This window comes from Callospermophilus lateralis, chromosome 2, assembly GCF_048772815.1.
Source record: "Callospermophilus lateralis isolate mCalLat2 chromosome 2, mCalLat2.hap1, whole genome shotgun sequence".
Lineage (NCBI taxonomy): Eukaryota > Metazoa > Chordata > Mammalia > Rodentia > Sciuridae > Callospermophilus > Callospermophilus lateralis.
In genome coordinates, this window is record NC_135306.1 from 110,489,985 (window position 1) to 110,517,911 (window position 27,927).

Genomic DNA, 27,927 nt, shown 5'->3' on the forward strand with positions numbered 1-27,927 from the left:
CCCTACTCCTGAGCCACATTCCCAGGCCACCAGGCTTTTTTATCTGGATGGCAAAGAAACTCAGCAGTGTAAACTTTTTCAAGTGCTTAAGTTTAACCTCAGGGCAATAATGGAGAGATTTTCAAAATTAAAAACTGTTAGTGTACAGAATGGAAAAACAGTGCAACCTGGGACATTTTACGTGAATAAATTCTAAACACTGCGATTAGGGAAAAGGGTCAAAAGGTCAGTTTATGGTTTAAGAGTTATTTTTAATTGCCAGATACTCTGAACCAATTTAACACATTTAACATTTTTTCCTCTTTTGTACCCAGGATTCCTTATAACTATTCACCCCACCCAAGAAGGTAAGCGTACATTCAGTTCCACAGAAAAAAAGCAAAATGATAAAAGTATCCAATTTACTTATGATAAGGTAGGAAAAAAACCATCCCTTCTTTTTCCCACTAGAATCCAAAATATGATAAAAGGAGACAGAAAGACATCAGCAAGTTCGAGTGAAATGGACATTTATATTGAAATATGCACTAAACAGAATGAGTACTAATAGTCAAGGAAACTTTGCCAAAGCAGAGTCACAAGCTCCCCTTGGGGAGGTTCAGTCAGCCAGCGGCAGTGATTCCCCCAAGGAACACCCCAGGGGAGTCTGGGGTTCCTCTCCAAAAAGCCTCCTTTCAAGAGGCGCCCACTCACTGCTCCCACATGGACCCACACAGATTCAGGAGCCGGGACATGCTCCTCCTTTTCAAATAATTTTAGTTTCTTCTTCACTGCAATAAATATAAAATTGGCAATGTTCATACACCACAGCACAGACATTATTTCAGGCTTTAGCATACAACTGTAAACAGTGACTAGGTTAAAAAAAAAAAAAAGGCCAAGAATTTCTTTTTATGTTTTTAAACAAGAGTTAACAATTCTTTTCCTTTTTTGTGATACGAGGGATTAAATACAGGGCCTCACGCTTCCTAGGCAAGCGTTCCACCACTGAGCTACATACATCCCTAACAGGTTTGTTTTATTTTCAGACAGGGTCTTCCGTTCTAAATTGCCTGGGGTGGTCTTGAATTTGGGATCTTCCTGCCTCTGCCTCCTAAGTAGGTAGAATTACAGGCAGGCACCGATTACAATTCTTAAGAACAGACCATGAGCTACTTAAAATTTGTCTTGGTGGATTAAGATTTTTGACAGAAGATTCAAGGTGATGGCCAGATCACTACCTATGGCAATCTACACTGTGTGGGCAACAAAACAACTTGCACTAGATCGCCCTGAGGCAGTCTAACTTCAACCCAAACACAGACATCTTTAAAGTTCCATCACTGGCTACCAAATAGCAGGAGGGTGGGCAAAGGGATTAAAATTTTCTGGGAAAGGAACAGAACAGTATCTCTACTAGCTGCCTGGAAAGTTGGCCCCTTGAATCACAACTAGGACATTTCATGGACAGTGCATTAAATTTATATTTTAAAAAAAGTACAGACTTTGCAGTAAATTCTGTCACTGAAGCAAACTGGGATGTTAATCAAAAGTAAAAAACACATTTTGTCTAGAGCAGTGCAAAGAAATCTTGGCAAGAAATGACAGTTGACTCAACATCTGCACATTAGCAACAGGGCAGAATTTTATTTAAAAGGCTAGTGGTTCAAATACTATTGCTCAAATAGCTCTGGTAGATATAAAATGTACTATCATCTGAGGTTTATACACATAAGCAAAGGAGCTGAGGCCAGCTCACAAAGGGATATTTGATCCTCAGTGACAAGAGAAGCTAAAAGCGCATGCTTGCAGGAATAACCTAAGGGATTTATTTGGACCATAATACCTCCACCTCTGACAGACACAAAAAGACCCAGATAGGAACCTGGCTTTACACACAAAATTCTGGCTTAATTAACACTCCTTCCTGCAACTATATATCTCATTAAAAAAAAAAAAAAAATCTGTCTTGAAAAACTGAAGAGCCTGGGCTATCAAAAATAAAAAGGGAATTTTAATATAGTAAACAAGTTTAGTAAACACATGTATAACATTTTTCTGTTGTTAGTGAAGACATGATACATTCAGAAAACTAATCTTTTTTTAAAGACAAAAAAATAAAAAATAAAAAAATCCTAGAAAGAGGCTCAACAAGGAAGAAAACCAGCCCAAGTTCAATCCTTCTCAATCAGATGTGAGTACTACACAGATCAGTACCTTTCTATGAACACACAAAGCCCTGCCAGTTGCTTTGCAAGCAGCACATAAAACATATACCTTCGTTACTGAATTTGAATTTAAGCAGAATCATTGCAGAGCATTTTGATGGGTCATATCACTACCCAATCTGGTCCAGTTTAAAATATGTTTGTAGATCCAGTTTGTATGTATTTCATAGGTATATTAAACAATAAACCACCTACTGTTCCATTATTTTCTTAAATGGCAGTTCTTATAGTTCAAGCAAACCATTAAGATTATAAAGAGCGCTTTTGAAATTCTCAGATAAAGATACATTAATAAGAAAAGTTAAGTGAACCTAGTTTTTTTTTTTTTTTTTTTTTTACTAAACTGCCAGGATAAAGGTAGAAAGCCTATCAGTAGCTTTACTGTTTTCTCACAAAATGTCAAAAGATTTTTTTGACTGATATTAAAAAAAATAAAATAGAGAGCTGGGGCAAGAGGGTAGTTCAGTGGTAGAGTGCTTGCCTAGCGTGTGCAAGGCCCTGGGTTTGATTCCCAGCACTGTAAAAATTAAAAATATACACCACAGAATACTACAAAATTTGAAATGTCAGGCATTATGGAATGAGAAACAGAGTTCTGATTTTTTTTTTCATAAAAGGAAACTGTAATAGGTTTTAATGAAAAAACAAACTAGAACTCTGAATATGGATAACACTACACAGACTCTAGCACAGAACACCACACACAAGAATGAGTTACACATCAGTAATATCATCATGAGAGTAACTGGCTGGGGTGAGACTTCCAGCAATGGAGCTCCTAGATCAAAATTTGTTAAAAGCTCATAAGGTCAATAAAGACCAAAAAATAAAATTAAAAAGGAGAAGGGATGAGGAAATAAAGGAGGAAAGGCTGCATGCATGAGTCTATTATAGACATGATATTCAGCAGCATAAAAAATAATACCCTCCAAAAAGCTTGTCAAAGGGGGCAAAACCTATTTTTCACTGTTAAGCATGGGAAAGATAAAGAGTGGTACAAATTCACTTGTAACTATCGCATCTCCCATATTTGAGTAATACACATTTAATATGATGCTATATGTTAAGAAAACACCAAGGACATATATGAGTAAAACAAAATAAAACAAAAGGCTAAATTATGAACCTTAAAAACTGGAAGAAAAAAAAAATCTGTTTAAAGCCAAGTAGGTGTGATTCTGATAATTATCATATGACATAATCCATAGAAAAAGACCAAGAAAAGAATCTTCATATTATTCAGTACTTGGGCTTGATGATATCCTAGGAAAAACAGTGATAATTCAATGAATGTGTCACACAAATAACTAAAAAGTCACCTTCTGGTTTCAAATCAATTTAAACAACAATCTTCCTTGGCTAATTTTTCTCCTGTGTCAAACAAAACTTCTATATACAGGACCAGTTTAAATCCCTCCTCCCTTCAAACACTAGATATGAGCATCCAGGAGCATTCTACAATGCAAAGTGCCTTAAGAAAGAGGATTCTGTAGTGCCAGTGATATAACTGATCTGAGGAAGCTGGGATGCTATTAACACTGATGGGAGCCAGTCAGGCAATGGTGGTCTGTTTCTCCTCAGGTGTTTCCTCCAGCAACTGCATGATCAGTTCATGGAGGGGTTTGCAGATCTTTGCATAGCCCCCGCCTGTGAGATGCAGAAAATCAAACATGTCATGGCAGGAGATGGCACCGTCCGAGTGCACGAAGCCCCCATCTGTATCCAGGAGCTGCACATTGGCAAGCTTCGGAAGGGAAACCTTGAGAAGCTGGTTCACTTTGGCATTCTTTTGCCGCAAAGGGTTGGGCTTCTCACCTCGAGGTAATAAACCCTGGGGCAAAACAGAGAAGAATATTAAGTTTGAAGGTTCATTTGTTTTTCTTCACAAGCTTGTGATTTCAGATATTTCTGGAATACTTACTTCATTTGACACTGTAAATAACCTTTGATTTCTAAAACACGAGATTAGTTTTAGCGGAAGCTGACCAGTCCTGCTTAATTTCTTCATTTTTCTTTCCTCCTCCTGTCACTCAATTCTTGGCTGGTATTCTTTGGGGAGGCACCCTTAGCCTACTATTATCTCTGCTCTGAACACTTCACCCTAAAGCTTCAGAATTACATACTGAACTTCTGGCTACAGAACCAAACCTAGATGCACTTGAGGTACTCCCAACATGTCCAAAAGCAATTCATCATCATCTTCTCAACCTATGCTGTTACATTCTATCAACTGGTCATTCCAACATCCCTGAGTCTCTCATCGCACACACCTTATTTATCACTGTTACTGTGCTGTTGCGTCCTAAATATTTCTCTAAACCATCTTGTGTGTGTGTGTGTGTATGTGTGTGTATTTTAGTTCTAGATAGACTCAATATCTTTATTTAGTTATTTTTATGTGGTGCTGAGGATCAAACTGAGTGCCTCACACATGTAAGGAAGGCACTCTACCACTGAGCTACAACCCCAGCCCTAAACCATTTACTTTTTTTTCATCTTGATCATATACACACACTGCTATAGCTCAGGAACTTACCACCTCAATTCATGTAAAAATGAAATGTCCTGACTAGACTTCCTAGCTCCATTGTTGTTTTCCGTTCAATCCCGTCTCCTATACCTATCAAAAAAATCTAGCTCAAAGCCATACTTATTAATGCCATATGGAAGATACACCATAATACACTAGAAGAGAATTGGAACCAATGCAGTTTTGGTGAATCAGAGCCACATACTACCTGGCAGGATAAAACAAGGTGCCCTAAAATGATTTTAACTTGTATTAGTGATCTAATATAATTTTCAGGTAGATAAGAAGTCTGTGAGCCTACTAAAAAAGAAAAATGCCTACTCTTTCTTATATAGAGCACAGTTTTATCATCCCAAACTAGCAGGAGTCTTTACAGAAAACTGATCCCATTACAGAACTATTGTCAGAGATCCCCAACCTAACTGGGTGTAGTGATGCACACCTGTAATCTCAGTGACTCAGGAGGTTAAGGCAGGATTCTGAGTTCAAAGCCAGCCTCAGCAACTTAGTGAGAATCTGTCTCAAAATAAAACATAAAAAGGGCTGGAGATGTGGCTCAGTGGGTAAGTGTCTCTGGGTTCAATCCCTGGTAACAAAAGAAAAAAAAAAATCCCTATATTTCAGTTGGTTGATACTCAATAGAAGTTACTTTTATTTAAGCAAAAATTTTTCCACTAGCTTCTCTTATAGGGTCTGTATGGTAACAGGTCTTATTTTACATAAGTATATTTTCTGCAAGTATTTTTTTCATCTGTTTATTTATTTATTTATTTTTGTATGTGGTGCTGAGGATGGAACCCAGGGTCTCGCACGTGCGAGGCGAGTGCTCTACTGCTGAGCCACAACCCCAGCCCCTGCAAGTATTTTTTTAAAAAACATAGCTGGGAGGCTGGGGTGTGGTTCAGCGGTAAAGCGCTTGCCTCCCACGGTGTAAGGCACTGGATTCCATCCTTAGCACCACATAAAAGTAAATAAACAATAAAAATACTGCGTCCATGTATAATTTAAAAATATTTTTTAAAAAATCATGCTCAAAATATATACATTTTCATGTCTAAGTTTTTTCAGAAAATGTTAGGGCCAGGAGTACCAATTTATTTTATAAGTTTATAGCTCCAAAGAGCTATAGAGAATTATGACTCATTACCCTGGTCCATTACTATCTATCCTTATTAAGTATCTCAAAAATTTTACAAAATGAAGTCAAACCCTAGTTTGTATTTCTGTTAAAAGCATAAGGTGTTGTATCTAATAGTTAACAAAGAAGAACACTCTTCAGTGCTGACATGTCAAAGTCTGGGTGGAGATATAATAAACAATAGGAAAGATGACCAGTGAATATCCATCAACAACTAAATATATATATATTTAAGTCTCAAGAACAGGGAAACATTTATTGAGATTTTTTTGCCAAGGATGAGAAAAATTATGCATTTGCATGCCATCTTCCTTAATATCATTATTGAGGGTATTCCATATGATTCCCTCCCCACATTGGTTTTTAACAACTGCTAAAATATGGTAATGTTAAAGGAAAAAAATATATATATTACACTCCTAATCCCTTCACCTTCTAACAAGTGTTAATTTTGTTTCCTTTTAGCCCTTTTCCAACTACATGTTTAAGTAATTCTAAATATAATATACATGTTGTTTAGCATTCCAACTTTTCATCTAAACATACCATAAAATCTGTTTTTACACAGCCCTTATAACTGTATTTAATATCAACATATTCAATGACTTATGTAATCACATCCCTATACTACTGGCTATTTAGGTTATTCCCAATATTTTAGTATTATCAATAATTAATACTATAGTATTCCAAATTTCAAAATCTGCCTGAAATAAAGAATATTTATGGAAGATTTACCCAGCAACATTCATACAACAATATTTCCTAAGCAACTACTAAATTCTTGTCACTGTAATTTAAAAGTAAACTGTTAACCACAATACAATCCTTTCTGGAATAATACAGGATATATCAACAAGAAAATTACACCAGGGAATAAAAAAAAAAAAAAGATCTGGCTCTGTAGCATCGATAAATCAAAATCAAGTCTCCCTAGCATAGCATACTAGGCCACATGATCTGACTCTGGCCTCTTCCTCCTGACCATTAGAGCCTCAAACTTTATATATCCTCCTATGTTTACCCAACAAATACATACAGGTACAAGCCTTTGATCATTTTCTTCTTTTTTCTCTGTAATGCTTCCAAAGTTCTTCCTTCCCCATTTGGAGAACAATGAATTCTTTAAAACTAAACTCTAATATGGTAATGTTTGTCTAAAACATCCTCTGTTCTTTCCTCAATGCCATTAGTATATAGTAGAGTAATTCTCTATATTGCTGTCTCCATCTACTAGACTGTGAACTGCCTCAGAGGGACGATGCCTTATATTCATTTTTGTGTGCTCCAGACCTAGGATAGTGCCTTGTACACAATGATCCTCATGTCTGTTGAACAAATGGCTACCTTCTTAACATTATCTCATTAAAGAACTAAATATGTATCAGAGTTTACTAAAATGTACATTTCAAATATGGCTAAAAAATATCTATATCTAGGCTTTTACACTAAGAAATATAGATGATAACATTTTCAAGACTATGAAGGATTAGCTTTAACTTTACAAATGATAACACTTTCTGCTAAAGTAAGATTATGAAGTATCTCTTTACCTCTTGATAGAAATTTCTGATGCTTTTAGAGAATTCAGATATTCTAATACAGATTCTAACACCTCTAACATACTAACAGCAGACCAAACAACAAAGCTAACCTAAAACTAGGTTTTTTAAAAAGAGACACAGGACTCAAACAAATCTCTATGTACATTTTTTTATCAATAAAGGTAACAAAGAAAAAGGCTACATGAGGCAAAAAAGGATTTCCATATGTCTAAACAAAGATAAGCAGATAAAACAACCCTATAGTTGGTATAGGGAATGCTGAGACTAATAACAGTAGGATACATCAGAGAACAAAATAGGTCAAGAAGTAGTACCTTAATCTTTCACCTAAAGATTCTCCAGATTCATCAGCCACAGTATTTTTAAAAAGATTCCTCAGCAAAACTAAAGTATCAAATTCTCTACTCAACAAAGATTACGTACCAATACGATGATTTTGGCCTGTGGCTGCCTTGTGTTGATAAGCTGTACAATGGCCTCAATCCCGCCTGCTACCTCTTCAGCTGTATTTTCATGGTTGTTTGTTCCTACCCAGACAACAATGACCTGGAAGGACGAAAAAGTGGGGAAGGCAGGGAAGGGGGGTGGGGGATAAATACCCAGAAATAAAGGAATGTCCAACATTTAGATGAAAATCTGATTTCAACAAAGAAAGAAATATGAACTTCTCAGATGATGCTGGGTAACTTCAACTAGGCAGCTATCTTAAAACATTGATTTATACCTCATATCCTGCATCAGGATAAATTCCAAGCAGAGTAATATTTAATTGGCAAAATTATACTAGAAGGAAAAGAGAAAATTCTATTATTATAGAGTAGGAAGCTAATCTCTCAAATCTAGAAAACTATATAAAAAAGATTTATGGAAAACTCAACTATTATTAAAATAAAATCTAGGGGCTAGGGTTGTAGGTCAGTGGTGGAATGGCTGCCTAGCATGTGTGAGGCACTGGGTACGATTCTCAGCACTGCATATGAACAAAAAAAGTCTACTGAAAACTAAAAAATGTTTTAAAAATATAAATAGGGCTGGGGTTATGGCTCAACGGTAGAGCCTTGCCTAGCATGCGTGAGATACTAGGTTCAATCCCTAGCACCACATAAAAATAAACAAATAAAGTAAAGGTATTGTGTTCATCTACAACTAAAAAAAATTATTAAAAAAAAAGAGAGAAAAGGGAATGTCTAAAAAATAAGAGAGAAAAGGGAATGTCTAAAAAATACCAATCAATCAATCAATCAATCAAGCCTAGGCAGCCACAGTGGAACATGCCTGTTAACCCTAGTGATTCAGAAGGCTGAGGTAGGATTGCAAAATCAAGGCCAGCCTGTATAACTTAAGACTCTGTCACAAACAAACAAATAAATGGGCTGTGGATATAGCTAAGAAGTAGAGCATTCCTGGGTTAAATCCCCAGGATCCCCAGTAAAATCTGAGAAATATGGGGGGGAAAATGTAATTCACATCTCCCTGATTAGGAGCATCTCATATAACTATAGAAACTCTGAAGGGATTATAATGTGTATAAATACAAAGGTGAACTCAAGGAAAAGAGTCACCGGAGTGGAAGCTGGCTAATGTTCCAAAAAGCTTTCCTCTTTAAATAAAATAAATAATTTTACAAATTGGGTGTGGTGACACACAACTGTAATACCAGTGGCTTGGGAAGCTAAGGCAAGAGGAACATAAGTTCAAAGCCAGCCCCAGCAACTGAGTGAGGCCCTAAGAAACTTACTGAACCCTGTCTCATAATAAAAACTAAAAAGGGCTGGGCAGTGTCTCAGGGGTTGAGTGCCCCTGGATATTGGAGTGGGGGGGTATCATTCTACAAAGTGGCTGTCACTTAAGAGACATATATCTAATGATATGGCCCAACAAAACAATTTTCTGCTCTGTCCCAAAAGAGACACACAAGGGTTAGGGATGTAGCTCAGTGGCAGAGCACTTGCCTAGCATGAGGGAAGCCCCTGGGTTCAAACCCTGCACTACAAATGGGAAGAAGGAAAAAAAAAAAAAAAGAGGTGCATGGATACTTTCAATGAAATCAACATTTATCAGCTCAGCTTTGGGGTTTTTCTTTTTTTGCAGCACGTCGACTCAGGATGTTTATAAGGTGATAAGGTACTGGATAGAGATGTTTATTTGTTTACATCTACTCCAAATTTTCTTCAGAGGAACTTGGAGACCTTGATTACCAATTTGCTTATATGGTAAACAGATCCACATTACTTCCTGAAGTAAATCATGGCCCTGTTCACATGGCCCACCTAAGAGCAGTTTCCCCCTCATACTGCCCCAGGTCCATCACTCCACAGAAAAGCATATATTGTTAGCAGTAAATCTTTTCCTACAACTGAAGAAAATAATTTTTTTTTTTTTGAGAGAGAGAGAGAGAATTTTTTTTTAATATTTATTTTTTAGTTTTTGGCGGACACAACATCTTTGTTTGTATGTGGTACTGAGGATCGAACCCGGGCCGCACGTACACCGGGTGAGCGCGCTACCACTTGAGCCATATCCCCAGCCCTGAGAAAGTAATTTTTCTTAAATTTTAACATTTATTTTTTAGTTTTCGGTGGACACAACATTTTTGTTTGTATGTGGTGCTGAGGATCGAACCCGGGTGAGTGCGCTATCGCTTGAGCCACATCCCCAGCCCATGAAGAAAATAATTTTAACAATTTCTTTTTCTTTACTGGGAGGAGGGGGCACCGAGGATTGAACCCAGAGCCCTTTACCACTGAGGTACATACCTAGCCCTTTCTATTTCTTATTTACAGTCAGGGTTTCTCTAAAGTTGTTGAGGAGGCCTCAAACTTACCATCTTCCCTGCCTCAGCCTCCCAAATCACTGGGATCATAAGTGTGCACCACCACACCCAGCTAGTTTTAACAATTTCAAATATAATCCAGGCAAACAATATGTAAAACATGAAGCAAAGAAGAATATTAAAGCAATGTGTTGTTTTTACTACAATTTCAGATAATTTAACAAAGACTTAAAATTAATGATATTCTTTTAAAAGTAAGTTTCATTTCACCTTAGGTTTAATGTTCTCCAGTTCTCCATTCTTTAATCTCCACAAAACGTGTCTTGTTGTATCTCCCCCAATTCCAAAATTAAGTGCATGAAGTGGGGAAAAAAGCTCTCGCCATATCTAAAGAGAAAACTTGGGTTAGTAAAGCTAAAATGAAAATGAAATTCTTCAATTGCAATGGGTGGTAAAGCCTCTAAAATAGACAATTTCCATTATTTCTACTCAAACATACTGCAAAGGGGATGTGAGGGTGATCTGGCTAAAACATCCGTGATCGCCAGGGTTGACTCAACTGATCTGGCTGGCTAGGTGGGTGTTCCCTTCCTCCTTCACCTCTCCATGTGCTTCTCTCCTGAAGCTTTGTGCTCAGACAAAGAGGATTACCTTCCTGTTAAAGGATGACCATTCTTCAGTCAAGGGTATACAAGTAGCTGTGCTCCCCTGCTAGAACCTCCAAACAAGCTCTCAAACACACTGCAAATGATGTGCCATTCACTGTTTAAACAGCTTTGAAGATGTCATTGTGTTGTAACAAATTCTTAATGCAGCACTGAGCTCAAGAACTCAGTCACAACTCAATCTGATGATCCTTAAAAGACCCCAACATTTTTAATTTAAGCTACCAATTCAATAAACTCTCCTTTTCAATTATTCAACTATGTTTTTAAAATTGGGTGAAGCAGAAACATATGAGCCAAAAAAAATAAAAAGCAATGTCTTCTTTTAAATTTCCCTCAGAAAAATGCCCAACCCCCAAAAAAGATTTGGAATAGCTCATTACAAAAATAAATAAGACAGCTTTGAGTTGCTATAGTCTCTATTTTCTTCAGGGCCAGCCTTAAACAAACTTAATTCTTTCCTAGCAACACTTGTCTCCCAAATATTAATATCTGAGCAACAGACAGGCCAGACAGTTTTGGTGAGCCAGTCAGGAGAAATGTGCCCTCTGGTGGCCCTCCCAGTTTGTATGGAAAGGAGCAATAATCACATGTAAAGGCAACTTGCTGCACATGGTGAGTCAAACCAGCAGCCTGGACTTTAGGGAATGATCCAGGAATAAATAAGTCATCTTTTCATCTTGGGGATTCTCCCTTCTTTTCTGCTCAAAGTGATAAGGTACTTATAAATGACTTGGTGGTGGAAGTAAACAGTTCTTGGTCTTTGGAGAACCTTATAAGGTCCTCCAGCCAGGCATGTCATACCAGGGAGCACAATTAAGATCTTTAATCTTCACTGTTTGGGGCTATAGCTTAATAGCCATCTACATTGCTTGGGCAATTTTGGGGTACCAACTGATGTGAATAAGATTCAGAGAATTAGGGGGAAAAAAGAAATCCCTGCATCTCCTTCAGGGAAAAATTTATTTGGAGAGAACTCTTTTGGTAGTTTTTTTCTATAGTAAAGACTCTAGGAAAAGAAGTAAATTAATGATTCAGAAAGGAAAGAAAGACATTATTACCTGATAGTAATCCTTGGGAAAAGTAAAAAACAGAATTGGTCTTCTAAATGCATTAAATCCACATCAGTTGGTGTAGAGACATGGTACTACTAAGTCCCATATATTTAAATTAAAAAATAAATAAACTTAACATCAAATTACTTAGAAGTCACAACAAAAAACAGTTTACAAACAATGCTGTTTTTGTTTTGTTTTTTTTTTAAATTAAGAATCCCATCAGGTAGGTCTGATTTCCCTTGTACTTTGAACTAGAGCTTCTCTAAAAGTTATGAATAAATCTTATGGTCAGATCACAATGAAAGTCTGTTGGTAACTAACAGATACATACTAGTAGCCATGAACCACCCTCTCCCCACTTTTACCTCATACTGTTGCATTAACTGTACCATGGAGTCTCCCACAAATAGTACATCGGGCTCTTTGTCTTTGCAGTCCAGGACAAATCTATTGTGCTGGTGTAAAGAAAAAAGAAAAAAATTTAAAACTGGCATTTATTTCCCTGAGATTTCTTGGCCTAGAAGGAACAACCAGTTATTGTTAAAACATTTCTCTTTGGCTTGGGGGGGTATAGTTCTGTAGTACAGAGCATACTTAGCCTGTGCAAGGCCATGGGCACCAAAAAAAAAAAAAAAAAATAAGCAAAAAACCAAACTCAAAAAACAAACACCTTTTTGGTCTATCCTTAAAGTTATTCTTATTTTGTGATCAACCAACTCTCTTCCTCCCTTACCATATATTGATCACTTTAGTATGATCAAGAAAACCCGGGGGCTGGGGATGTGGCTCAAGCGGCAGCACGCTCACCTGGCATGCGTGCGGCCCGGGTTCGATCCTCAGCACCACATACAAACAAAGATGTTGTGTTTGCCGAAAACTAAAAAATAAAATATTAAAAAAAAAAAAAAGAAAACCCGAATTCTACTGAAAGCAGAAAAGAAAATTACATTTCATGTTTTTTTAAAATTTATTTATCTTTTCCTCATACATTCTTTTATATACCTATATACATACTGGGGATTGAACCCAGGGGCTCTCTCCCACTGCACACCATCTGGTGTGGATTTCAAGCATCCTTAGCCCTTTTTATTTTTTGAGACAGGACCTCAACTAAGTTGCTAAGGCTAGCCTCCTCGAACTTGCAATCCTCCTGCCTATCCCAAGTCCATAGGATCACAGGTATGTGCCACTGCACCCAGCTTCCTCAAACTTTTATTAAAAAATTTTCCAGGTTTGGGCTGGGGCTGTAGCTCAGTGGCAGAACGCTTGCCTTCCAAGTGTGAGGCACTGGGTTCAATGCTTAGCACCACATAAAAATAAAATAAAGGCATGCTGTCCATCTACAACTACAAAAAAATAAAAAATAAAAATAATTCCCAGGTTTGCCAGGCGCAGTGGCGCACACCTATATAATCCCAGTGGCTCAGGAGGCTGAGGCAGGAGGACTGCAAGTTCAAAGCCAGCCTCAGTAAAAGCAAGGCACTAAGCAACTCAGTGAGACCCTATCTCTAAATAAAATATAAAACAGGGCTGGGGATGTGGCTCAGTGGTTGAGTGCCCTGAGTTCAATACCTGGTATTGCCCCCCGATCCCCACCCCACCAAAAAAATTCCCAGATTCATCTCTATGTATGTGTATATGTTTGCTGAACAATTTAAAAGGGTAAGTTGCAAATATGATTCTTTGTCCCCTAAATATTTTTGCACACATCTACTAAAAGGACATCCTTTTATGAAACCATCAACTACTTTCATACTAAAAATGAACAATAATCCCATAACATCAATATTCGATCCATTTTCAATCTTTCCAATTGCTCCAAGAGCTAAATTGTTTCTATCCTTTAAAAAAAAAATTTTTTTTTTTTAGTTGTAGATGAATACATAGTATTTTTATTTTTATGTGGCACTGAGGATCCAACTCAGTGCCTCCCATGTGGGAGGCAAGCGCTTTACCACTGAGCTGTGACCCCAGTCCTCCTCCTTCCTTTTTTAGAGACAGAATCTCAGGCTGGGATATAGATCAGTGATAGAGAATTTGCCTATCATGTGCAAGGCCCTGCCTGAGTTTACTCCCATGTGTGTGCATGCACATGGGCACACATATGGGACAGAGTCTGGCCTAAGTTGCCAAATAGGTCCAAATTCCTAGTCATGAGTGATCCTCCTGCCTTAGCCTCCTGAGTAGTTTGAGATACAAGCATGTGCCAACACACCTAGCTAAGACACTTTTAAAAATGAATTTTACCCATCATGCTAAAAGACAAAATTTTAAATTTTATATTCATCCCAGAAACAAATTTGCAGGATGCTTTAAGCTAGTTCCTCAGGAAGGTATGAACACTGTTTCTTTATTTTCCAACTCTACGTTCTACTGTTTCCCTTAGGAATTATGATAGAATTGCTATTTAAAGTATTTCTGGTGACAACAGCAATGCAAATGACACAATGGTGAAGAGATATTCACCCACACAGTGGAATAAATAAATGAAAGTAATGAAAATACTCCCAGAAATAATTTGACAGTTTTGATTAAAACAGTTCTTCTCATGGTGACAGAATCAAGGATAGCCAGCTTGGCTGCCTTTCTCCCTCCCCTTTTTTTTTTTTTTGGTATAAGAGACTGAATCCCTGGGGTGCTTTGTCACTGAGCTATATCTCTAACCCCTTTCATTTCAAAAGTTTTTTTTTTTGTATCACAGACTGAACCCAGGGGCACTTTACACTGGAGCTAGAACTCCTCTCCTCCTTTTTTAAGAGAGGGTTTAAGTTGCTTAGGGCCTTAAACTTGATTCCTCCTGCCTCAGTCTCCCAAATCACTGGGATTATACGCACACCACCATGGCAGGCTCTAGGCCTTTTAAATTTTTTAAAAATTTGAGACAAAGTCTTGTTAAATTACCCACGCTGGCCTCAGCCTCTTGACTATCTGGGATTGTGAATATGAGCCAGCCCAGCATAACTTTTTTCTTGCTTCCATGTTTTGTGCAATAAACTTTTTTTTTAATTACTATTTTTTCCAGAGGTATTTTCAAATTGAAAGGTGAAGATAAAGCAAGAATAAACCAGGGAGCTGGCAGCACAACTTAGTGGAAGAATACACATGACTGGCATGTACAAGGCCCTGTGTTTGATTTACAGCACTAAAAAAACCCAAACAACAACAACAACAAAAAAAAAAAACCTTAGCTATTTCAAGTGTCAGCTCTCTACTGCATGCACCAATTACCACTTTCAATATCAACAAGACAGCTCATGTTTATAGAGTAACAGAATTTAAGCATTGCTGTTCTAAAGATTCTAGCACTTCACATTTCAAGTACAGAGGCAGAGCTGTTAGTGGTGGTGCACACCAGCAACTTGGGAGGCTAAAGCAGGAGGATTGCAAGTTTGAGGCCAGCTTTAGCAACTTAGCAAGTCCCCGTCTCAAAATTTTAAAAAAATAAAGCAAGGACTGGGGATGCAGCCCAGTGTGGTCAAGTACACCTGGATTCAATTCAAGTATCAAATAAACCAATAAAATATAGAAATAGTTGTATTACAAGTTTGAAAAAATAGAAAAGACTAATCCAAAACTATTATCATTTTAGGATATTTTCTTCTCATCACTTTTTTCACATGATCCTATCTATCTTCTACTCCCCCCACCTTTTGTTTTGTTTTGTTTTAAAACACAGTTAATCATCACAAACACCTCCTCCTGGCACAATGGGTGTGGGGGTCAGGAGCAAAAGAACTATACTCAAATTCTATCTTGTTTATTTTCTAGTCCAGTGACATTAAAGCGAGTGTATAATCTGAGTCTTGGTTTTCACAGCTGGTGATAATTCTGTTTTTGGAGTTTAGAAGATCATTCTATGAAAAGGGCTCAGCTATTGTATGGCACACAATATGTAGTCAATAAGCGACAACTATTAGAACTGTACTCAACATATTATATGCATTTTTCTATGTAGTTTTTGTGATTTTTATATGGCCACATCATCTTCTTTGAATGCATCCACTGCTGTTCCAAAGGTTCTGATACTTTACATTTTCTTTTAAAGTACAAAAATAGTTGTAATAAGCTTGGAAAAATAGCAACAAGTTCAATATCATTTCCCTCAAGAATTAACTCATCTTTCTGGGATTGAGATATGGAATAAGCAACAAATGTCTTCATCTGAACCCTAGAGATTTTTCACCCAGGAAATCCTGAATTCAACAAGAAACCCATTCTCCTAAATAATGATGTGAATGGGGAAGTGAGCATACAGAGATCATGTCTTCTCACAGAAGCTCAGGGCTTGATGGTGTTTTGTACAGGACTAAGGACAGTGTGAACAGTAGCCAGTTCCTTTCTATTTCCCCACTATTTGTCAACCTAAAGCCTATTCTTTTTCTTTCTAGGGAGACAAACTTCTATATTGATGTGACTGAAGTCCCTCTGGGGCCCTTCACAATAACTGGGCGTCCCTTCAGAGTGATGTTGACATTTTCTGGAATGTCAACAGCCTGACTACCAAGAACAACCTTCATTTTCACAGTAGATGCAGTACAGACCTTCAAATTTATAACAAATGAGCTATATAACAATCTATACTGGCTAGTGATGTATTAGAATTATTCTTATTGTACTTTCACTTGAACTGATTATTAGCTCTCCTACACCACTCCTTTCTTTTTCCATTTCAGGAAACAAAAGTTAAATACTTCATGTCATAACTTTTGAGGTACTTACATTCTAATATTTTGAGGATATTTTTATTGATAATGTAACCAAAGAGATCAATGCTTCATTTGCAATATTTACTACAAATATTTTCCTCAGTCTACTGCTGAGCCTTATTTTTCAAGTTAATAGGCTCCCCCCATTTCTTTTTTTGATACTAGGAAATGAACCCAGGAGGGCTTAACCTCTGTCAAGTTAATAGGTTTTGCAATGATTTCTATTAAGTTTGCCTATAGTAGGGTCTATATATAACCTTTTTTTAAAAAGCTGATTAAGGAAAATATAAAATGTTCACAAAGTTAAGAGAATAACACAAGGAACTGCCATGTATCCATCGTGAGCTATAGCAATAACATAACTTTCTTTGGGTGAGTGGGGGTACCAGGGATTGAATTCAGGGGCACTCAATCACTGAGCCACATCCCCAGTCCTATTTTGTATTTTATTTAGAGACAGTCTCACTGAGTTGCTTAGCACCTCGCTTTTGTTGAGGCTGGCTTTGAACTAAATCCTCTTCCTCAGCCTCTGGAGCTGCTGGGATTACAGGCATGTGCCACTGTGCCCTGCTACAATAATATAACTTATGGCAACATTTTTCTTCTTCTTTTTGCAGGAGGAGAGATTGAATCCAAGGGCACTTAACCACTGAGACACATCCCCAGCCTTTTTTTTAGATTTTATTTAGAGAAAGGATCTCACTGAATTACTTAGGGCTTCACTAAATTGCCAAGGTTGGCCATGAACTTGCAATCCTCCTGCCTCCACATCCCATGTCAACAGGATTACAGAGGTGTGCTACCACACCTAGCTCCTGGCAACTATTTTTTCAGTCATACCGGCAACTACTATCCCACCCTATCCCTGGATTATTTTGAAGCAAACCAAGGATAAATAATTCCAGGTATAAATATTTCAGTATGTAAATCTTTAAAAAGACTTTAAAAACTATAACTACAATAGCAATTTTACTCCAAAAACATAAAACAGTAGTTCCTTAACAGCTATAAATAACCAGGGTCCAAATTCCACATTTCAATTTTTGTTTGATGTTTTTTTTAAAATCAAGCAGATGTTAATAAATTTCTAAAATTCCATTTAACCTACAGGTTGCCCACCCTTCTGCTACAATCTCCTAAATTTACTTTTTGAAAAATATGTTGACATATAAATTTTATTGATTGCATTCCCATAGTAAGAGTAAATATCTTCATCTGTCCTTGGTGTTCCCTGAAAAGTACTTTTTTTTTTTTTTTTTTTAAAGTACTGGTGATTGAATCCAGGGGCACTTAACCACTGAGTCACATCCCCACCTCTTTCTTTTTATTTTGAGACAGGGTCTCATTAAGTTGTATAGGACCTTGCTAAATTGCTGAGACTAGCCTCAAACTTGTGGTCCTCCTGCCTTAGCCTCCTGAGTCACTGGAATTACAGGTGTGCACACCACACCTGGTAAGGGTTAGATATTTTGGCAATATAGTACGCACTCTATATTATCGAGTTCTGCATCTGCAGATTCAACCAACCTGATCAAAACTACTGTCAACTTTTTCCTTTTCATTCCATAAATAACAGAGTATAACAACTACTTATAGGGCACTTACATTGTATTCAAGTAATCCTGAAATGATTCAAAGTACACAGGGAAATGTGCATAGGGTTGTATCCAAATACTACACCATCTTTTGTAATAAGTTGAGCCATCTGTGGATTTTGGTATGGGGAGAGATTTCCCTGGAACCAATCCTCCATGAATACTGAAGGACAACAGTCCATAGGTATTTCATGGGTATTATATCTCATGCTTCTTTAATCATAATTGTTTTATATTTTTCTTTTTAAAAAATATTTTACTTTGAAATAATTTTAGGTCTACAGAAGAGATACCAAAGTTAGAGTATTCCCATATACCATTTCCTCACAGCTTCCTCCAATTTTAACATCTTACATAAACATGGTACTTTTATCAAAACTAATATCAATAAATACTATCAACTAAACTAGATTTTTTATTCAGGTTTTTTTTCCTCCTCGGTACTGGGGATCGAACCCAGTGGCACTCTACTGCAGAGCTATATCCCCAACCCTTTTTTATTTGGAGAAAGGGTTTTGCTAAATTGCTGAGGCTGGCCTCAAATTTATACAACTATCTCCAAAGTTGCCGGGATTATAGGTGGTGCACAGGTGTGCATCCAGCTTATTTAGCTCTTACCTGATTTTCTACTAATGCCCTTTTTCTGTTCCTGGAACCAGTTCAGGATACCATGTCCAATTTAGTCCTCATATCTCCTTAAGCTCTTCTAATCTGAGACAGTGTTCTGATCTTGTCTTTTGTAACTGATACTTTTGATAAGTAGTGGTCAGGTGTTTTGTAAAATGTCCTCAATCTGGGTTTGACTTCCACAGAGGTGATACATCCTTTTTGATATGTAGGGTACATTACCTTAATATGACTTATTACTAGTGATGTTAACAGAGGCACTGGGTTCAGTTCTCAGAACCACATATGAATAAATAAAATAAAGACCCATCAACAAATACACACACACACACACACACACACACACACACGTATATGTAAATGGACTTAACGCTCTAGCTGCTGGAGAAAAGGATATCAAAAAATAATGGTCACATGTTAAAACTATCAAAGTAATTTCAGGGGAGACCCTCTGAGGCTAGGCAAATACTACACATTTCTCCTTAAAGTGTATCCACCAATTTTAATATTGATCAGTGGAGCCTGCCTATGGATATTATAATATGCGAGTCCACAGATGATTTTATTTTCCCTCCTTCCTTCTACATTCATTAAAATTCTAGCTGTCCACCACTGTGCACACTTGAAACCACTATGACTCAGGATGCTGAGGCAGGAGGATCCCAAAGTTGAGGCCACCATGAGCAACTTAGTGAGATGTTTTGAAATGAAAAATAAAAAGATTGGGGATATAGCTCGGTGGTAGAGCAATCTAGGGTTCCATCCCTAGTCTCAGGAGAAACACACAGTACACACACAAAACCCACTCTAGTGGAACAAATGGAGAATTTATTTTAAAAAAAATTTTTAATATATATATTCTTAGTTGTAGATGAACACATGGTATCTTTATTTATTTTTATGTGGTGCTGAGGATCGAACTCAATGCCTCACACATGCGAGGCAAGTGCTTTTCCACTGAGCTACAGCCTCAGCCCCACAACTAGAGACATTTGAATATGGTTTGTAGATTAGGTAATACTATTCTATCAACGTTAAATTTCTAATTTTAATTAGTTATGTTTAAAAAAAAAAAAAGTCCTCAGGGGCTGGGGTTGAGGCTCAGGGGTAGCGCACTTGCCTGGCATGTGTGAGGCACTGGGTTTGATTCTCAGCACTACATATAAATAAATAAAATAAAGGTCTAACAACTTAAAAAAAAAAAAAAAAACAAAAAACGTTATTTGAAAGAAAAAAAAGTCCTCATTCTTAACAAATATTCTCAAATACTTAGGGAAAAACAAGAATAGAGAGCAAACTTACCCTCAAATGGTTCAGGAAAATTAGTATGTTGGAATATACAAATAGATTCAGACAGAATTAGGCAGATATGGCAAAATGTTAATGATTCCTAAATCTAGGTAAAGGATATAGGACATTCTTTCTAAAATTTTTGCAATATGTGTTTAATTTCAAGACTTCTTTTAAAAAAAAACTTTTTAAGACATAACTATCTTTTTAAAAAAATTTTATTATTAATTGTTCAAAATATTACATAGCTCTTGACATATCATATTTCATACATTTGATTCAAGTGAGTCTTTTTTTTTTTTTGATATTACTATCTTTTAAGACTAACATAGGACAACCACCAAGCTATCAAAACATTCCTCAGCTCCAACGACAGACTAGTGATCAGGAACATTTCGAACACTAGATTGTTTATTCATAGGTATATATTGATACATTGCAGCTTTGGTCAAAAGACTCCCCCAAAATTGAAGAGACTTGTCCCATGTGAATAATAGATATGTACTTCCTTTTTACCTGAGACATCCATCTGTCATCTCCTTGAATATCTTCTGCTGCATGTGGAATTGCTGCTGGGTTTGAGTCTCCTTGGCTCATTCTATACCTGAGAAAAAATGTCTATGTCATGTTCATTTATTAAAAAGAATGCTTGTTATCACTTAAATATTACATGACAGATTTTAAATAATTTGTCTCATAATGGGTTTTGGCCTAGAAATTAAACTGGGATTTATTTTCAATAGTTACAGCAATTATTAGAGTCCACTAATTACTAAATATCACAAAACAACTCTATTACAGATATGATAAAACCAATCATAACCTGAAACTAATTTAACAATTTTTTTACTAGTTATTTTTATTTTTACATGTCTTTACTAAAAACATTTTAGTAATGATGAGCTCAAATATGGACCTAATGATAGGAAGGAGGAATAAGTAGAATTCAGAAAAAATTAGAAATCCTAATCTTCTACAAAGACAAATAGGAATCCAGATCATTTTCAACCAGTTCTGGAGAATACATACTAGAAACAGACTTCATATGCAAAGACAACAAAAAAAGAAAAATTCAGGTTTTTTATGACTTATACACAAAAAGGAAGCCATCCTCAAACTAGAGGCAGGCTTTCTCTAAATGAAAACTGATATAGTAAATAAAAATATAAATTCATTTCAAACACACGTACTTGTGCACATTTGAGCATGCACATAAATACACACAAAAAGTACCTAAAATACCACATCGGGGATTGCCAAGGGAGTTCTTTCTTTGTTTTTGGTGCTGGGGATCAAACCTGGGGCCTCAGGAATGTCTATCATTAAGCTACACCCAAAAAAGTAATAGTTTTTTAGACTCTCAAAGTACCAAGCTATAAACACAAAAGCATACCTTCTCATTAAAAATACATTATAGAAGCAAATAATAGTATTATTAATTATAAAATTAGCTCAGTTCTAAATGATACTACTGAAAAAAAATTAGGGTGAGGGCCAATTCCTATCTGAATGAAATTATAAAATATTCACATCATAGGGGTATGTTTCTTTACATTACTGTAATTTATACCTATTAGAAAATGGTTGCTCTCTACCCAATTCTCACAATAGCACTATAAAATGAAGAAAGCAAGCGTCATCAGAGAATTCAGGTAATCTGTGTGGTGAATTACTGAGAAAGATTTGCACTTAGGTTTGCCTGACATCCATGTAGCATCTGACTTATTGAAGATAAATCAGTTTATGCTAACTCCTTATATGAAGACTTTTATGTAACCACTCAAGAGACATGCAACATAGAGTTAAAATCATCAATGGAATCTGGCATGGTGGCAAACACCTGGGATCTCAGGTCCTGGGGTAGGGGTGCTGAGGAAGGAAGTTTGCAAGTTCAAGGCCCACTTATCAAGACTCTGCTTCAAAATAGAATTGAAAAAGGGCTGGGGATGTGTCCCAGTGGTAAAACATTTGCCTAGCATGTTCAAGGCCATGAGTTCAATTGCCAGTACCATCATCACCAGAACTACAACAAAAACATCAACAGGATAATGGAAAAATAAAACTTAATTAAAGGGTCAAAAGATGTCATATATTAAGTTTGTAAAATTTGTGCGTTTTACTTTTGTTTTTAAATCAACAAAATGTTCTATATAGAATTTTTAGTGCCAGACACTGTGACACACACTTCTAATCACTGCTACTCAGAAGGCTAAAGCAGGAAAATTCTAAGTTCAAGGCCAGCCTTGGCAATTTAGCAAGACCCTGCCTCAAAATAGAAAAGAAAGGAGCTGATGGGGTCAAGGTGGTGAATGCCTGTAATCCCAGCGGCTCGGGAGGCTGAGACAGGAGGATCAAGTTCAAAGCCAGCCTCAGCCAGCGAGGCTCAAAGCAACTCAGTGAGACCCTGTCTCTAAATAAAATACAAAATAGGGCTGGGGCTATGCCTCATTGATGAAGTGCCCCTAAGTTCGATCCCCAGTAACCCCACCCACTCCCCCCCAAAAAGCTCTTACTAGTCTTAAGACATTAAGATGGCATTGCCCCTTTCCCATCTTCAAACTTTGATATCTATATATGTAAAAAAATATAACAACATACAATTCCATTTTAAAAATCAACCATTCAGGGTTGGAGTTTGTAGTCAGTGATAGAATGCTTGCCTAATAAGCATGGTGTTCAATCCCTGGTACTGGGGGAAAAAACACAAAGAAAGGGGCTGGGGATGTGGCTCAAGTGGTATCGCGCTCGCCTGGCATGTGTGCAGCCCGGGTTTGATCCTCAGCACCACAAACAAACAAAGATGTTGTGTCCGCCGAGAACTGAAACTGAAAAATAAATATTAAAAAATTCTCTCTCTCTCTCTCTGTCTCTAAAAAAAAGAAAAAGAAATAGTTCAAAGAAATGAGTATGTTTACAAAGTATAGAGAAACTGATTGGGGAAAAAAAACACAGTCATAAACAGCTGTCTTTAAAGTATTTAAAGATTATTAGGAAAGTATACTAAGTTTATTTTGCATGACTCAAAACAGAAAGAATGCCAGTATATACAGTGAGATTTGGGGGCGGGGGGGGGGATTAAATCTAGGGCCTAGTGCATTCTAAGTATGTGCTTTACCACTCAGTTACACTCCCACCATAGTGAAATAAATTTCTAATAAATAAAGAGTACAGACTAAAATGATTTGTCTCACAAAGTAGATCTGTCTCAATGGAGATACAAAGAAAAACCAGGTCAATATATAACAGTAAAGCATCAAGTGAACATATGAGTAAAGATTGATCCAGATTAGTGGGGTCCAAACCTTCTTCAATATTTTAGAATCTTTTTGAAATGCACTCCAGTATACTTGTGTATAAACTAAATATTTGAATTACTGTGTAAAATATGTTAAATTATTAGTAAAGTTTATTTTTCCCTTTTTAAAGTTAAAAGAAGTTTTTAAGTTTTTTTCTTATGTTTTCATCTTATGTATCACAAAGGGTGAACATCCTTTCAAGACCAATGGTCAATATAAACATCTCTTAGATTTAGGGTTCAGTTTACCAATGCAGATTTTTTAATTTATCCAACAGGTAAACAACTAATCTAGAATAATTAAGCTGGGCATAGTGACACACACCTGTAAGCCCAACTACTCAGAACGCTGAGGCAGGAGGATCACAAATTCAAAAACAGCCTGGGTTAAAATTAAAAAATAAAAATAAAAAGGGCTGAGGATGTCACTCAGTATACAAGTCCTGGGTTCAATCCCCAGTACCACAAAATTAATTAATAATTAAACTTATTATCTATAGAACCCTGTGCTAGGAGCTTTACTTCAATAAAATTGAAGCTCAGAGAAATATAAGAAACCTCCATGATAGAGCTGGGATCTGAAATCATAGTAATACATAGATTAACTATCCCTCATCCAAAATGTTTAGAACCAGAAGTGTTTTGGATTTTAGACTTTGCGATATTGGTACATACACAAATGAGGTATCTTGGGGATGGCACCCAAAGGTAAACATAAAATTCACTTATATATTACAGGCTGCAGTCGTGGCTCAGTGGTAGACCACTTGCCTGGAATGTGTGAGGCCCTGGGTTCAATCGGCAGCACCGCATCTAAATGAATATAAATCCATTGACAACTAAAAAATATTTTTTAAAAAAATTCACTTATATATCATATACGTCTTACATGCATAGCCTGAAGATAATTCTGTGTTATTTTTAGTTGCCTGCATTTGACTGTGATCCATCACATGGTGTCAGGTGTGGAATTTTCCACTTGTGGAAAATTCATGTCAGTGTGCTCAAAAAGTTCAGATTTTGCAGCATTTCATATTTTCAGATTAAGGATGCTCAACCTATTACTGTTGAACAAACCCCAAAGTATATTATCCTTGAGCAAAAGATGTTACGTTCTATACCGAAAAGACTATATGAAACAGAGACAAATTTTAATTTACCAAGTTTTTCTGCTTATTTTTTATCATCACTACCCAAATTTAATGGTATTTTGATACTGAGAAATACTTCCACCTGAACTTCCTTACTGACAAAATGAAAAAGGCATGTGGAAAGAGAAACTGAGGGGGAAAAAATGTCACTTGTCTAAAGCTAAAAGGCAGCTATAATGGAAAGAAGACTAAAAAACACCCAATTAGGTAGTTCTTTTTCCCTTTTTAATTATGAATACAGGATCATCCTTCCTCTTCCCAGAGGGCAAAGTATTTGGGCAAAAATTTGTTTCTGTGTGCCTTCAGAGACTTGGATTTTGTACTATTTTTGTCCAATTAAAAATCTTAACAATACAAAGTAGCTTTCACAGTTTCACTGATGCCTATGCTTGGTAACATTTTAAACACCCTGAATACCAGAAGACAAAAACTAAGCCTGAAACAAGATCTTGGGTTCCATCCCAAGCAGGGGCGCATACACACACACACACACACACCCCTGACCCATAAACCCAAGTGATTTACTCTTTGAGAATCGGGTGAAAAAGCCTGGTGTGGTGGCACACACCTGTTATCCCAGCCGCTCAGGAGGCTGAGAGAGGAGGAGAATCAGTAGTTCAAAGCCAGCTTCAGCAACCACAAGGAACTAAGCAACTCAATGAGACCCTGTCTCTAAATAAAATACAAAATAGGGCTGGGGATGTGGCTCAGTGGTTGAGTGCCCCCAAGTTCAATCCCCTGTACCAAAAAAAAAAAAAAAAAGAATCAGGTAAGAGATGTACAACCTAGAGGGTTATGCATTTGGAGGATTCAAATGTGGGAGACAGATAAAATTGTTGAATTTTTTACAAAAAAAAATGAAGAATGTGTCAGGAGCTATGCAGAAGAAGCCTGTGTTATATCACATAAAAAAAATGTGAGTAACTAGGTTTTCTACCCCAGTGACAGATTTGCGTAGTATGCAAAGCCCAGGATTCAATCCCCAGCACTTGAAAAACAACAAAAAAAGTAACAACAGGGAAGGATTTGACTTCCATCTCATTTTACTGATTCATAAGCAAGTCATAAACTTGAGATCACAAACAGAATCATTTAGAAAAATCTAGCAGAATGGATTTAATAGATAAGAGCAAAGTTTTGTTAATTTATTACAACAGGCTATATTCCAGAAAATCCTTAATTGCCTATCAAAATGAATTCTCTGGGAAGGTGAGGAGCAAGCAACTAGCACAATTTTGCTGCATTTTAAATCTTCCCTACTTAATGTGGCCTATGACAATACAAAACAAAACCAGAATTTCCAGATGCATATAGCAGGATACTGCAGAAACCAGTTCCAACAAAGAAGTGTAAATGTTCAAGCTGAACTGGGATGATTCTTTAAAAGTTTGAACTGTGAAACAGATGGAAGGAGAAAGTTTAAATAAGAATTAAAAGATGTAGAATGTTTCCAATCAGATCTAAGATTCTTCATTTTGTTTCATATGGAGCTGGCAGACTTATTCTAAAGAGAAAGACAAGCCTCATCCAGAATACCCTGCCTCAATGGTGGTGGTGGGTGGGTCCCTGGGTTCCAGCACATCCATAATTTATCACATGCCCTAGCCAACAAATTAATGCACAATGATTCCATCCCCTGCTCTCCCACAAGGAGGCAACCTTTATGTCAGAACAATGTGCCCGGGAGAAGAACCTAAAGATACACGGCATATCCAAGGCAAAGACAAGCCTCCCTATTTTCTCTTTCTTCTTTTGCCACACCTTTACCTCTCTCCCCAATTTAAAGCTGTACAAAATGAGGTCCCCAGGCCCTAGGGTCCAGGCGGTTCTTCCTTTCTCCATGGGCAGGCTCTACAAAGAAGCCAAAGCTCGTATTGAGTTTTCTTAAGGTTTGCATATAAATAACTGAAAAGCCAGCGCTGGCCTGGGAGCTATGGAAAGCAGAATAATGAGTCACCCCGCAACGACTCAATCAAACCTGTAGACCACAATGCCCCCGGATCTGGTAAATGGACGGGGACTGGGGAAGGGGGACCACCCCCAAAAAAACCTATCCACTGACAGGTTTAACTAGCTGATTGGAAAATGGCAAATCACCAATCTCTCTGAGCCTCATCTCTAAAGAGAGGTGCTGGACTGGATAGCCTTCTAAGAAATAATTTGAATCATGACATGGATCTTTAGAATACGTTACAGGAGGCAACTGAGAAGTTTCCAAAGAGGAGGCATTTTTCAACAAAAGGGGGAGGGAAAAGTGCTTGGTAAAAACACACACATTTGGGCCTCCAACTAGAGGCGGGCGGAGAGAGCAGGGTCAGAGGTTCAAGCCCAGGGATGGAGGAAAAAGGCAACAGCGACGCTGGAGGCTGGGTGTGTACATATAGAAGGGAACGATCGGATGAAGGGAGCCGGGGGTGCAGGAAGGCCTACTCCAGAGGTGGGCAGGGCGCCGCGCCGCGCCCCGCCACGCTATACCTCCACGAGAATCGCAGGGTGGAGGCGCCGGCCAGCGGCTGAGGAAAGTCGACAGGTTTGGGGATGGGGTACCGGGAAAGAGGCTCACAGGCGGAAGGCTGCCTCCACACATCTTGCCAGCCGAGAAGGCGCGCGCTAGGCCCCCCAAGGGCTGGCTGGGGTGATGGCGCGGGGGAGGGGCCGGCCAGGGTGGGGGAGGGGAGGTCGCGGGCCTCTCACAATAACACCTCGCGGCGCGTTCCAACCCCCAGCCTTCGGCCACGGGTTCCGACAACCCTGGATGCACTCACTCAGGTAGAGGGTCCGTGCGGGCCCCAAGCGGCTGCGGCGTCGGCTGATGGCGCGTCTGTCGCTCGCTCAGTCCCGGCGGCCCCAGTCCGGCGCGTCCCTCCTCGGGCCCCAGCACCAGCAGCAGCGCCTCCACTTCCGGTTCCCCTGCCACTCAGGCAAATGGCTTCCGGAAGTTCCGCCTCCGTTCCTGCCTGGCCTCGGACTGGCCCGTCTCTCACTTTCACTCTCAAGGCGCGCTCTCTGCTCGCGACCAGGTGTCCTGCCACGCCCTGCTGGGTTCTCTGCTTTGTCTTCTCTGCGACGCTTCTTTCGCCTGTAGTCTGCACCGCTTGGGCCTCTGTCTTTCCTACAGCTGCATCCCCGAGTCCTGCGTTCCCGTCACCACGGTGTGATGGATGCCATCCGAGTTGGCATTCGGGACAATGTAGCGTGACCTCACGCTGACGCCATTCCCTTCTAACCCCGCCAACCTGATTTCTTCCTCCACTCAGAGAACAAACCAGATTGCTGAAAGTGTGAGGGAAATTGGGTGCCAAGGTTAATGAGGCAGCTCCTTACTTT

The 27,927-nt window shown here is 38.0% G+C and overlaps 1 protein-coding gene and 1 pseudogene across 2 annotated transcripts; both read right to left on the bottom strand.

Annotated features, from left to right (window-relative positions):
* Positions 1-230: 230 nt before the first annotated feature.
* Positions 231-27,503, bottom strand: Pafah1b2 (platelet activating factor acetylhydrolase 1b catalytic subunit 2). Of its 2 annotated transcripts, XM_077108830.1 has the most exons (6): positions 27,366-27,503; positions 20,671-20,758; positions 12,302-12,391; positions 10,484-10,600; positions 7,864-7,986; positions 231-4,038 (listed from the first exon to the last, which is right to left on the bottom strand). In XM_077108830.1, the coding sequence occupies exons 2-6, from the start codon at positions 20,749-20,751 to the stop codon at positions 3,760-3,762; spliced, it is 690 nt and encodes a 229-aa protein (XP_076964945.1). In that variant the 5' UTR covers positions 20,752-20,758; positions 27,366-27,503; the 3' UTR covers positions 231-3,759. The 2 variants fall into 2 exon arrangements, with proteins under 2 accessions (XP_076964945.1, XP_076702496.1); XM_076846381.2 differs by lacking the exon at positions 20,671-20,758 and having other exon boundaries at positions 27,366-27,450.
* Positions 15,870-16,453, bottom strand: LOC143387387 (large ribosomal subunit protein uL6 pseudogene; annotated as a pseudogene).
* Positions 27,504-27,927: the final 424 nt, after the last annotated feature.

Excerpts from the sequence above, each read along its gene's own strand:
- Pafah1b2 (XM_077108830.1), bottom strand. The coding sequence starts at position 20,751 with ATGAGCCAAGGAGACTCAAACCCAGCAGCAATTCCACATGCAGCAGAA. Across the intron at positions 12,392-20,670 it reads ATGACAGATGGATGTCTCAG|CACAATAGATTTGTCCTGGA; the intron begins GTAAAAAGGAAG and ends TCTTTACACCAG. Across the intron at positions 7,987-10,483 it reads TGGAGAACATTAAACCTAAG|GTCATTGTTGTCTGGGTAGG; the intron begins GTGAAATGAAAC and ends TCGTCCTTCCAG.